The sequence below is a fragment of the Anneissia japonica genome, unplaced genomic scaffold, assembly GCF_011630105.1.
Source record: "Anneissia japonica isolate Jap-2015-1 unplaced genomic scaffold, ASM1163010v1 scaffold2214_len273412_cov153, whole genome shotgun sequence".
NCBI lineage: Eukaryota > Metazoa > Echinodermata > Crinoidea > Comatulida > Comatulidae > Anneissia > Anneissia japonica.
In genome coordinates, this window is record NW_022682691.1 from 135,203 (window position 1) to 148,810 (window position 13,608).

Here is a 13,608-nt window from a genome sequence, read left to right on the forward strand (position 1 = left end):
TAAGATCAATTGATGAAGTAAAAAATACAGCAACTATAATCAATAGAAAAAAGCTAATCTACAATGTCATAGTTCATAACAGTGTGATATTAATCCTTGTGTTAGATAAAAAGCTTTGCTTTGACAATTAAAACCCAGTCTGAATAAACAATGTGACTCTGTCAAAGCAAAGCTTTTTATCTAACACAGGGATTAATATCACACGTTATGAACTTTGACATTGTAGATTAGCTTTTTTTCTATTGATTATAGTTGCTGTATATTTTTTACTTCATCATTTGATCTTGAAAATGACACCATGAAGGAGTCGAAACGTCGATCTTTTCTTTTTAGCGTTATTTTTATGTTAAATATTTCCAATTTTGGCATTAAAAATCACAGCATGCACTATACTATATTGCTCACAAACGTCGGCAAGTTTGCGTAAACAAATAAAGGATGGAGCTATAATGTCACATCAACAACATAACTAAAATTATTCATAACCTTTTCATAGAGAATACAGTTAATGGAAAATAGTCAGAACTGAAGGCATCATACATAACCTCAATATCGGACGGAAAAACGTTAGGCATAAGTGCAATTTCTCTAGCATCAATTAATTCCATACCACACATTCTGGGATCATTCAGTAATTAAGAAAAAAGGGGGAAGAGATAACTAATATTTTTTTCTCCTGTACGCTACTAATAGAATTATATACACGCCACTGATATAATTATATATGTATGGGTGTGTGTCACAATATAAAATTATAAACAGCATGGATGAGAATTATAACGAAAATGTTGATTTGTTAAGAAAGTAAAACACATACTGTAAGTATTTGATGCACCCCACCGTGTTAAGCCTTTTTGTACACATAATTTAATACAGTAATAAACAACGAAGGCTACTGGTTGCTAGTACACTATAAATTATGGAAATAAAATTGATACATGGACATCTTATATTTCTTTTTACAACGTTTGAAGATTCCTTCATCTTAATGAGATATCATATATAGAAGATGGATCTTTCATCGGAACCTCTCTTCAGTCTATGTAAGTAAAATTGCGTTACTAGTGTGCAGGCGTTATAATGAATTATCAATTTAAGTCATCATTTAATTGCTTGTTTATTTGTAAAGTCAAATGCTAAACTGTTTTCTTTAATTATATCAATGTAGCTTTACTGTCGCTTAAACTACATTTTTCTCGTTTTCCCTAGCTATATTTACGGAAATAGGCTAACGCAAATCACTAGCGAGATGTTCAACGTAAGAGGTAGATCCCTTAAATATCTGTAAGTAAAAATAAAAAACAGCAACAGTAACAGTAACACTGAAGAAGCAGAAACAGCAACAACTAAACTTACTGTACATATTTATAAAACAGAACAAATGACTTTTCCTCATCACCATGGGTACTGATGTTGAAATTACAAACTTAAAACAATCATGACAGAAAGAAGAAATAAACAATCAGAAAAAATGGCATTTACTGCTGATCAGGAAATGCCACCAACCAAAACAAAATCAATATCAAGGGATACCCCTCAAAATCAGAAGAATAACAATGGTTTTCCGCTAAAAGCCAACACTAACAATAACAAGATAATGTGAATTAACAAATCATCCCCCTGTTGTGTGCAATATATAGGTATATAATCAATTCGCTCAATCTGCTGGTTGTTGTTTTAGTGTACGGGTGTAAAGGTGCACGTATTATGCGTAGGCCTATAGCTAATTGGATGTATGGGGTTAAAATCCTCCTCGATTTTTTTTTTTATTATTATTTTTTTTTCATTTATTATTTTTTACAATTATTTTCTTTTATAAAATTGGAACTGCAGATTGTGAGATATACGGCTGAGAAAACACATATAAAAATAGCATCTTACTTAAACAAAAGCTGTGGCAGCTTCTTGGGAAAAGGCAATAATAACTACTTCCTATTGCTGTTGACTCGACCTCAATCAGACTCAAGCTATGGCTGCAGTGGTAATAGCTAAAGTTGGTTTTAAATTCATGTTTTATATCAGCGTACATTCAATATTATTTTTCATAATACTGTAGATGTATAATGAAAAATAGTGCTTAAAACTAATACTAAAGTTATAAACATCCTTTTATCGTCCTGTATTTGAAAATCTTTTCGTAATAATAAATATTGTGATGGTATGGCCTGTCAAAAAAAAAAACGTATTACAAGATTTGTAAGTGTAATTCCTTATGTAGATTCAAACTACTGGTGTTGCATTTAAATAAAGATTTACATTTAATTTTGAGTTTTCACAATAAATACACTCTGTATAATTTTAAAAATGTCTGATATTATTAATGTGTCATTTTCTGTTTAATACATTTATGATATAAGCATGTCTAAATGCAGAAATTCAACTTAAATTATAAAGTCACGATGCTGCTATCTAAAAATTAATTGCGTATTACATTTATTGCTTTTAGACCATAAATCAGTTAGATTAAATGAGCTACATACAAATGAGTTACAAAGGTAAAATGACTTGGGTATAGTTATAGAATTGTTAATATATTAGTTATCGAACACACATTTAATCATAAATTAAAATTGAAAAAAAAAAAAACAAAAAACAAACTAAGATACAACATCTTAATAATTACATTAATATTGTGATCAATGGTTTGTCAGTGGAGAAAATGGTTGAACCTATTTTGTGTCGCCGATAGCAACGGATTAGTATCAAGTGGTATCGTGACGTAACACTGTGGTACTCTATGTAATAAAATACGCGCATGACGAGTTTATTAAGCCAGAATGCTCTATAAACACCTACAGTAGAACCTCCTATTAAGGGGACACCTTCGGGACCAAAAAAAGTGTTCCCTTAATAGGGATAGGGGTACCCCTATTCAGAGGACACTAACCAAAAACGTAAAATTGTCCGCTTAATAGGGGTTTTTGGTATTTTTCATATAACGATGACGTATAAATCTTTATAATTTTATTTTTATAGACATAATTAGTTACAGTAGAATTAAAACTAATTTATAGCAATAATTTGCAATGCAAATACAATTCCTTCATAATATGAAATCAGCAGAAATATAACTAAAACAATAGTTTTATATGTTCCCAATATTGTTTCATGATGCAATGTTAATGAATGAATTAGGATCTTATGAAAGTGCAGGAAAAACGAAGAAAAAGAAATCAACGTGGTTAAGGTTCGAAATTGACAAGATTGCTTTATACGAACTAACACATGCAGTAGGCAAACATTATTCCAATATTCACTCCGAAGATTTGGGTAGAAAATTCTGGTTTATTGCTCAAATTTGAAAATTCAATTTTCATTTTCAATTAATTTAAATTTCAATTTATTCAGAAAACCTAAGTAAAATAGTATGTCTAGATAAACTTTAAACCAATAGAACAATTTCATTAAAATGGACAATACAGTATATTTATACATATACCAGAACAATAAAAATAAAAGCCACAACAAAATTGGATAAATTCTCAAAATAAAAATTTAATCAAATCAATAAGAGGTGAGAACAGAACACTTGAACAGATGCAAGCAAAACAACAACCCATGAAAATACTTAAACACACCAAACTATTACCAAACAAAGATTGATAGATTATTTTTTATTACAATTTCAGTTTAATATTAATAATAATAATAATTATTATTGTTGTTGTTATTGTTGTTGTTATTGTTGTTGTTGTTGTTGTTATTGTTGTTGTTGTTGTTGTTATTATTGTTGTTGTTATTGTTGTTGTTATTGTTGTTGTTATTGTTGCTGTTATTGTTGCTGTTATTGTTGCTGTTATTGTTGCTGTTATTGTTGTTGTTATTGTTGTTATTGTTGTTGTTATTGTTGTTGTTATTGTTGTTATTGTTGTTGTTATTGTTATTATTATTGTTATTGTTATTATTATTATTATTATTATTGTTATTTTTATTATTGTTATTGTTATTATTATTGTTATTGTTATTATTATTGTTATTGTTGTTGTTATTGTTGTTGTTATTGTTATAATTGCTATTGTTTTTATTGTTGTTGTTATTGTTGTTGTTATTGTTGTTGTTATTGCTGTTGTTATTGTTATTATTATTATTATTATTATTATTATTATTATTATGTTGTCTAACAAAAGCTCGCCCTTGACAAACAGCAGTAGAAATGTGATAATAGTTAGAAAGTGTAAGTGTCCTAAAATGTATAAAAATGTGTCATTATATAAAGTTAAGTGAATTTTTCTTATTTTGAGACTGCTGTATTTGTTGTGATACAATAGAAAAAAAATGAAGTGTCCCCATAATAGGGGTTATTTGACCATTTGGCACTTCTTAATAGGGGTGACCCCTGAATAGGGGTGTCCCATAGGAGGGGTTCTACTGTAGTTTGAAAAACTAAATCTTACTTTTGGGTGGGGACACCCTCCAAAAGTAACCCTTGCTTGTGGTGCTCGGCACCTCGATAGCAATTATCGTGCCACGCCCATAAGTAAATCCTATATCCGCTATTGTAGCGAGAGTGATGTTAAGTGTTCTTACCATTACGCTAAAAAACATCTCAGTGGAGGTCAGTAAATTTTTACTTTATCTTTTAATTATACCATGGAGGAAAGACTGAATATGACTATAACTACGATTGATTTTAGTATTGTTTATGAGTGATTAATTAACCAATTTCACTAAAAATAATTTTCTGTCTTTTAGCTATATATTTAATAATCCCATTGAGAATATGGAAGATGGAGCATTGTCTCATCTGGAACCAAATTCAACAGTGTAAGTACTGATCAACTTATAATCTATATAATCATATTTATTACATCATTATTATTATATACTGGCCTATATTTATTGTAAAATGATTACTGCTGTGATTTGGAAGAACGCATTATAGGCTAAAATCATAGTTTCAAGACATTGAGCAAAACGCCTTTCTTGTTAGCTTTTTGTTATGGAAATGATTTATATTGACTTTTTTTGTGTAAATGTACTAACTACACAACAGTAAAACATCCCAAAGTACTTTTTTAATGATTTCTTTTTCTATAACCCAGTCAAAATTGACATAATGCGCTTTTCCAAATTAAAACAAAAGTCAATAAAGCCTAAAAAATCTGATGGTATATATCCAGTTTTGCCAATAGAAAGCATCCTTTAGACTGGTTTTTAGGGGTTTAAATTCCATTATATGTCTAAATAACGTAAACGAAATAGCTTTTTCAGGTTTTCTTTTTAAATATTATTTACGGTCTTTTTCTCATCAACCAATGGAGGTAAGTTTTTGCTGCTCTTCAGTTGCAGAAGATGATTAGGAGACAAAGGCTCAAGATCATTTGGATCTTCCTGTCCAACGCAAAGCAGTGGTTCCAGAAAGTTAACCAAATAATTATAAAAAAAATCATCACTGAATTTGCAAACTGGAGAAACGGATACTTTCAAAGTATGTGAAGTAATAAATGAGCATCTTCCACACATGCCAAGCAATTGAACACTTACAAGTTAATAGTCTGCCGGCATACCTTCTCTGTGGGCCCAACCCACCAAGACTTAACTTCTGGCCAAACAAAGGGAAAGAGGCAACCATAACCCCACTCCCAAAAGTGAAAGGACCTGTGAACTTGAACCAAATTATACCCATTTCTATCACATACGTTTTTGTCTGTGTGCTAGAACATTTTGTTTCGTCATGGATAAAACCTAAGGTTGCGCTCCAACTTGACGAAAAGCAATTTGGAAACCGTATGGGCGCATCTACTAGTCACTATCTAGCATGTTACACTACTTACACCAAGGTCTTGATAAGCCTGGTCACAAAGCAACGGTTGTTGCAGTTGACTATCGTAAAGGCTTTGACTTAATTGATCATACAATTTCTGTCACTAAGTTGTTTAACGTTGGGGTTCAACCTGAATTGATTCTCTGGATTTGTCATTTTCTCTATAAACGCAAATGGCAGTCTTTCAATTTGACAGGAAATAACTTGCGGAGTTCCTCAGGGCACCAAGTTAGGTCCCTTAATTTTCCAAGTAATGGAAAACGACTCGCTTACAGATTCACCAAACCACTGGAAGTACGTGGATGACTTATCAATATGTGAAGTTCACAACAGAAAATCTCTACCGAAGATTCAACAACAATTAAATGAACTTGTACAATGGACTAATGATAATAACATGTAATTAACACTGAAAAAAACTAATTGTATGAGCATATCTTTTGCAAAATCTCAACCCACGGTAACATCACTTACAATTGATTAAAAAAAAATATAACTAATGCTGATTGTTTAAAGTTTCTTAAGATAATGGTTTTAAACGACCTCGAGTCAAATTGAATCTATTCAGAAGCGAGCATGTAGAATCATCCTTGGTCAAACTTTTTTATCTTATGATCAATCAATTAATTTGCTTAATCTTCAACAATTGGATAAAAGAAGAAAAGATATACTACTTATGTTTGCAAAAAATCTGAATACAATTATACCTAATGCACTGCCTCAAAAGAGAGGTGAAACATGTGGGAGAATACTTAGGAATTCCAATATGCAAGTGAGATGTATTGCAATACTGAATAATTCAAAACTTCTTGTTTTCCAGCATTGTACACTTCAGTTGAAAGAGTTTGAAGCTTATTGTACTAGCAATAAAGCTCTAAATGCAAATACGGTTCTCTTCTTTTATTTTACCAAATTTCCACTATTTCCTCAACATACGAACAATTTCCGTAAATTTCCAATTTCTGATTTACTGAAATCGTTAACAAAATAACAATCAAAATTATTAACAACAGTATTCATATAAAAGCAACATACAGATATAGTCTGTCATAAACACAGATTGGCAATCAACAATAAAGTCTAAATAATTTTACCATCCTGTTATATGCATAAATACATTTGTGATATCCATTCTAATACACATTAGCTGAACAACTAAATCTAGACAAAATTAAACAGCAAAATAACAATAATATCAAATGAACTCACCATGAGGTTGAGCTTCCTTCATTTTACTAGCACATACTAGCCCTAATAGTATCACTGCATTACCTACTTTTGGTGTGCTCTGCACTATGATAATGACTGAAATGAACTGGTAATGAAACAAAGAATGGCTAACAAAGAGAGCACCTGGCTACTATGCAAATTAGAGTCAAAGTAGAACAAAAACAAACTGATCAAGCTTGCAACTCAAGAAACTTTCACAAATAAGGCAGAAACTCACGAGTCCATCTTTTCCAAAATGCGTCTGCAAGATGTTGAATTTGTCGCCATCGTCTCCGATGGTACGATATGTTTTTCTCATTAACCAATGGAGGTAAGTTTTTGCTGCTCTTCAGTTGCAGAAGATGATTAGGAGACAAAGGCTCAAGATTATTTAAATCTTTTGTGACTTAGTTATTGGTCTTCTATTTACGATTGCTTCGACTTCGCACATAAATGTTACAGGTGTGTCATGTGTTAAGCTTTGTTCTTTCACAAGGGAGTACATTATCTTACGAATACTCCTAATCTGCCTCTCCAATATGCCTCCATGGTGGGATCCCGACGGAGGATTAAAGACCCAATCAATGCCTCGTTGGAGTAGGCTGTCATGAATTTTCTATTGATTCCATTTTTGAATTTCTTGCTTCATCTCTTTTTGAGCTCCAACTATATTGGTACCATTGTCGGAATATACTAACTTCACAGGTCTACGGCGTGAGACAAATCGACGGATAGCATTTACACATGCATCTATATCCAAAGAATCGTCTACCTCCAAGAGTATAGCTTTAGATGCCATGCATACAAAAACAACACCATACCTCTTCACCGATCTTCTTCCTTGCTTCACTTCAAGTGGACCGATGTAGTCCATACCAACGTTGGTAAATGGTGCTTTACCATATTCCAGTCGGTCCTCGGGAAGGTTTGCCATTTTTGCTGCATAACTTTACCAAACCGTTGCCTGCACTCAACACACCGGTTCACTATTTTACGAGCCATAGAATTAGAAGCGAGTATCCAGAATTGTTCTCTCAATAGGGATAACATATAGTTTCTACCACTATGGCCACTTTTATGATGCATATCTTCCATAATCAACTCTGAAACCTTGGAAGTTGTTTGGTAAAATCATCTGATGCTTGGCATTTGAAGGGATATCAGCTCGGCTAAGACGACCACCAACTTTCAAGATGCCGTTGTCTAACACAGGTCTAACTTGTAGATAAGACTGCATTTGGAAATATACCTTTTCAACTCCCTCTTTTCATTTTCCTGCATAATTTTAACTTCATCAGCGAACGCTTTACTCTGGACATGTTCAATCAATAGGTCAAGTAAAGCGGATGGCTGTCAGTATTAATACTGGTTGCGAAAACTGCTTTCACTTCGGCGTCACAGTCATCCAATGTTGACATTACAATTTGCTTAGGCCATTTGGATTCATCTTGCCACAGGAAAGGTGGTCTATGGAGCCAAGTGTAGTCATTGATTAACTGTGCAGGACGTGCGCCTCTCGAGGAAACATCTGCTGGGTTTGATCGAGATTCAACATACTTCCATTGGATCGACTGTGACTGTTCTCCAATGACATGAACTCGATTGGCAACAAATGTGTGGAATCATGCACTTTCATTTGATATGTATCTCAAAACTGCGGTGCTATCAGACTAATAATATACACAGTCAAAGTTCAACTCCATCTCACATTGCATCATGGCACTAATCTTAACCGCTATGTAGGCTGCATTTAATTCTATCCTTGGGACAGTTATTTTCTTGAGCGGTGCCACTCTAGACTTTTCTAGTAGAAATGAACAATGTACATCACGATCCTCATTGACCTGCCTCAAGTAAATAACGCACCCATACGACTTTGTTTATTAACAACCTTTCCAAATTCTGCGAACTAGTAACATCTGGGTATGGTCAAATGTTCAAGATGATTCAATTAATCACACCAACTTCTCCAGAGGTAAAAAAAAACTGATATTCATTTATCTCTTCATCCCAGTCCTTTCTTAATCTACATAATTCTTGAAGAATGATTTTGGCTAAAATGATGAACGGAGAGGCAAACCCCAGCGGATCATATAACAAACACTTGAATCCCAAAGTATCGTGTTGTACATTCCACTGAATGCCGAGGGCTCTCTCCACCGATAGATTATTCTGTTCTAAGTCTAAGTCCACAATTTCTTTTGCTCGGTCCCAGCTTGGGATCATAGACAGCACTTCTCTGCTATTACATATTCATTGGTCAGATTAAATCCTCCCCTTTGACACAATTGTTTCAGTTCATGGTTGAGGATGATTGCGCTTTCTTCATTCTCAACAGACTTAAGGCAATCGTCTATGTAGAAATTACGTAGCACGGTAGACACAGCCTCTTCACGAAAGGAATCCTTATTGACTCTGGCAGTTTCATGTAATGCATAGTTGGCGCAAGATGGCAAGAACATTGCGCCAAAAAAGATGAACTGTAATTTGAAAGACAACAGCTGGCTTTGTCAAATCTCCATCTGGCCAGCCCAAGAATCGTAACAGGTCTCGCTGATGCACTGGAACATGGACCTGGTAAAAAATAGTAGCTATGTCTCCCATGAAGGTAATCGGGTGGATACAAAATCTCAGAAGAACCCCAAGCAGATTGTTAAGTAAATTAGGACCTGTAAGAATAACATCATTTCAAATCAACTCCCATAAATTTGACAGCACAGTCAAAAATCATGATGTAGTATGTACCATTCTCTGCCTTCTTCAGCAATGTCGTCTACAAGAACCCGTTCTCCATAACCATGGAGATGATTTTGAACATAAATTCGTCGTATCCTTTCTTTAATTCTGGATTATTCTTAAGTTTCTGACTTAAAGTCTTGAGTCGCTGATGGGCTTTAATTTTATTACATGGTAACTTGACATTATCATCCATTAGTGGCAACGGCAGTTCATAATGGTTGTCTTTTAACATTTTTCCATCTTTTGCAACTCTGATGAACTTCTTTTCCTCTACTGACCACTTTCTTAGTACATGCGTTCTAATGCAACATCAGCTACATTTATGAAGTTGGTAGTGACACCCGTGGCTACATCTTTCTTCACACACATGGTATCTATATAAAGAGAGTTTTAGTTGCAAAGGATGAACCACTTGGACCGGTTCTGATTTCAATTGGAGAATAAGCATCAGCAACATTGTTCCCAATGAGAATGTCAACTGTGGATAGGTCTTCGAGGGATGTTAACGACACATCTTTGAGGTGGTCCCACATTCTAATCTCCTTCGTTGGAGGGATGTGCTTAGTAGCAACTGGAAGAACATTCATAGAGTACACATGTGGTAACTTGATTCTGAGTTTTCTTTCTACACTAGAAACATGCAAACCTTAAATAATACGAGTAGTAAAATTACGGGAATCTGAAATAGTGTCCAAGTTAATAGTTGTACTTGTCCCCTTTAAATTCAGAAGCGACAGGAGCTTTTGGCTACAAAACCACACATTACTCCATAAAAGCGTAACAGGTAACACACTTCCAGCCAATGCTAACTCGGACTGGTATAATGGGCAAAGAACAATGGGTTCTCTTATTAGCCGACATACGACTACTGCCTGTCACAGCATCCTTATTACTCGTCTTTTCAATAACTTTCTTTTTCTCTCAATAAAGTAGAGTGTTATGTTTACCCTTGCACTTGGCACACATAGTAATTGATTTAGCTGGACACTTTGGCTTGATATGTCGAAAGTTGAAACATAAAAAACAAACACCTTTACTTTTCAAGAATTCATATATCTGTTGAAAGAATATTTTTTTCGATTCCTGACACCTGTCCAGGCGATGCTTGCTTTGAAAATTACAACACTTCAACACTTCAACACTCGCTGCAGACTCCTTACTCTTGGATGGTGATTTTGCCTTGGAATAACGAGCTAGTTGAGCTTTACCAAACACGGGGTCATTAGCCTTTCTAGCTTCGGTGCTCACAAATTCCACAAGTTGCTTAAATCCAACACGTAGACTGTTTCTTTCATGTCGAACACCATAGTTCGCCATCTCTCCTGCAGACTATAAGGTAGTTTGCTGATGATTGTCTTGAGGTTCTCTGCAAGCTCCAGTATCCCGAAGCTTTCAATGCTTTGTGTTGCAGTTTCACATTCGGTGAGCAGAATGGATAATTCATCTAACGCATAGGGATCATCAGCCCGCACTTGAGGCCATGATAATACCTTTTTTCATAGGCATTAGCTATTACTTCAGGATCACCAAATCTTGCTTTGAGTTGTTTCATAGCAGCAGGGTATCCTACATCAGCATCCAGGTGAGCGAATTCGGATACTATCCTGTTGGCTTTACCACTGGTAAATTGCTTCAAATAATAGATGTTTTCAGCATTATTACAAATTCTTTCAATTCTCGATTTATATTGCCTGTTTAGTTTAATAGATAAAAAAGAATGCTGTAGCTCCTGTTTTTTAGATCTTGCCACAATCTTCGACACGATTGACCACCAAATTCTAATTCACCGTAATAGAGTGTATCTGGTGTTATTTAAATCTTTATCTTCATCTTCATCAGTAGTACGTGACGAAAAGTCCATTAAAGAACAATTACTGCCACGGTATTTTCAAGCGCATTCAGACGTCCATACTTTTTAGTATTTTATTTCATTTTATTTTATTTCCAACATCATCCAACAGCAAAACGCCAATTACAGGATGTCTTAAATAAGATACTGTACATATTATAAATATAACAAATTTTACAAAAAATATTGCGAAGAACATCCAAGGCTAAAAATTGCAGATACAAAAATAGAGAAAAATACAAAAAATATATATATAAACAAACAAATGCAAAACAAGTGAATAATTAATTAATTAAATTAAAGTAAAAATTTGACTGTGTTTAATTTGTTTTGTTCAAGTGTAACTATAATTTAACTTGTTTCTTGTTTATATTGTATTTGTTTGATGATGATTGGGAAGTTTGGCCATTGTACATCACTCTTTGTCTTCGATCTTTTAGGAATTGGTCAATCCAGTTTACATGCGAATACTTGATTGTGGCAAGGTGGTTGGCAACAGCAATAGCTACACCTCCCCCTCTTTTATCTTTATCTTGTGTATATACTGCAAAGTGTGGTGGGAAAATCTCACTTGAGAGCTACTTTGTTTACAATGCTGCATGCATTTAGACTCAGTATTTTCATCTTGTTTGGTTTAAATAATTTCGTTGGAATAAATTTATTATTATTATTATTATTATTTAACATAAAAATGACACCATGAAGGAGTCGAAACGTCGATCTTTTCTTTTTAGCGTTATTTTTATGTTAAATATTTATACAAAACGTACTCTTATTATTATTATTATTATTATTATTATTAGAATAAAAATGATAAGTAGGCCGGTCAGTATGCTCTTGACATTGGGAGCAGATCCATTCAATGTATGTAGTCTGTAACTGACAGTACACTTCATAGGCGGTATCGGAGCACGTATTGTGAATCCATTTGTTAAATTTGTCACATACGACAGCAGAATCAGTTGCTAACACCTGGTGGTTTGGCAGTACCATGGTTCATCAGACTCTTGAAGGACATCGTATTCGGTTATCAAAATGTTATTACTCCAAATATGCGACCATTTGTCACAGGTATCACATTGTATGGCCGGGTCACTTACTCGAATTAATTATTGCATTAGTTGCATTTGTGTCCTCTTATCTCTTGTAAATTGCTTTAAAAATGTTGATAATAATTGTTGGATCCTACCTTAGGCTGTAGTGTTCCAGTTTTATGAGCTTAGATTGCAGATCTTAATCGGAATTTGAAGCAGTTGGCACAGGTCCAGTACAAAATGGCGTGCGATATGCCGTGTCTGAGTAACATGGTGTGGGCGGGTCGTCAATGTTACTGCGGCTTGCTCAGGAAAAATTCAAAATAAAAACACCAAAACGACGAAAAGACAGGTTTGACAGGTTCACGAATGTTCAAAATGGGTGCAAGTTAGTGTAAGATGCGTTAAAATTAATGAAATGTGTTAAAATACAAAATACAGTAAAGATATATGTATAATAAGTGTAAAATAAGAACACGTCTAAACACAGCGAAGCGCCCTCAGATATGCAATCTGTTTAACCATGAAGCCTATGTGGTCTAGTGGTTATGACGCTCAGCTTGACAGCGAGATGTTACATTTAAAGGACAACATTCGTTGAGAGCAGTGCTACACGATGAATTTATGTCCTTTATTCTATTACACCTTTAACCTTTCTTTGATGGTTTATATAAAATTTAGCAGTGTTAACGGCTATCTTGATTATATTATATGCTATTATTTGTTTCCAGCCATACCTATTGTGTAATAGAATGTATCTGACGTTATTTGAATCTCTTCAACAATGAACCCTCTGTGGTCTAATGGTTATGACGCTCGTTTTAGCAACGAGAGGTCGCAGGTTCGAATCCCGTTGGAGGAATTTTATTACGTAATTTGTTTATTTATAGGAAAACATTTCTTGAGAACTATGCTACACGATGTACTTATGTCCTTCATTCGAATCAGTATTTACCCTTCTTTAATGATTTATATATAATAACGGTGTTAACTGTTAATCTTGATTTGATTAT

General features: G+C 34.0%; 1 protein-coding gene, 1 long non-coding RNA gene and 1 other non-coding gene across 3 annotated transcripts in view; 2 read left to right on the forward strand and 1 right to left on the reverse strand.

The window, feature by feature from the left end:
- Positions 1 to 320: 320 nt before the first annotated feature.
- The window catches only part of LOC117108256, a 32,834-nt gene continuing 19,546 nt past the window's right edge, over positions 321 to 13,608 (forward strand). The window contains exons 1-3 of the mRNA XM_033250266.1: positions 321 to 1,043; positions 1,210 to 1,284; positions 4,693 to 4,764. Coding sequence (XP_033106157.1) covers positions 1,250 to 1,284; positions 4,693 to 4,764 — 107 coding nt within the window. The 5' untranslated portion in view covers positions 321 to 1,043; positions 1,210 to 1,249. The remainder of the gene's footprint in view (positions 1,044 to 1,209; positions 1,285 to 4,692; positions 4,765 to 13,608) is intronic.
- LOC117108404 lies at positions 1,133 to 7,056 on the reverse strand. The gene is made up of 2 exons (XR_004445369.1): positions 6,974 to 7,056; positions 1,133 to 1,282 (listed from the first exon to the last, which is right to left on the reverse strand). It is a non-coding gene; the product is annotated as an uncharacterized LOC117108404 (long non-coding RNA).
- Positions 13,385 to 13,457, forward strand: Trnal-uag. Its single transcript has one exon. It is a non-coding gene; the product is annotated as a tRNA-Leu (tRNA).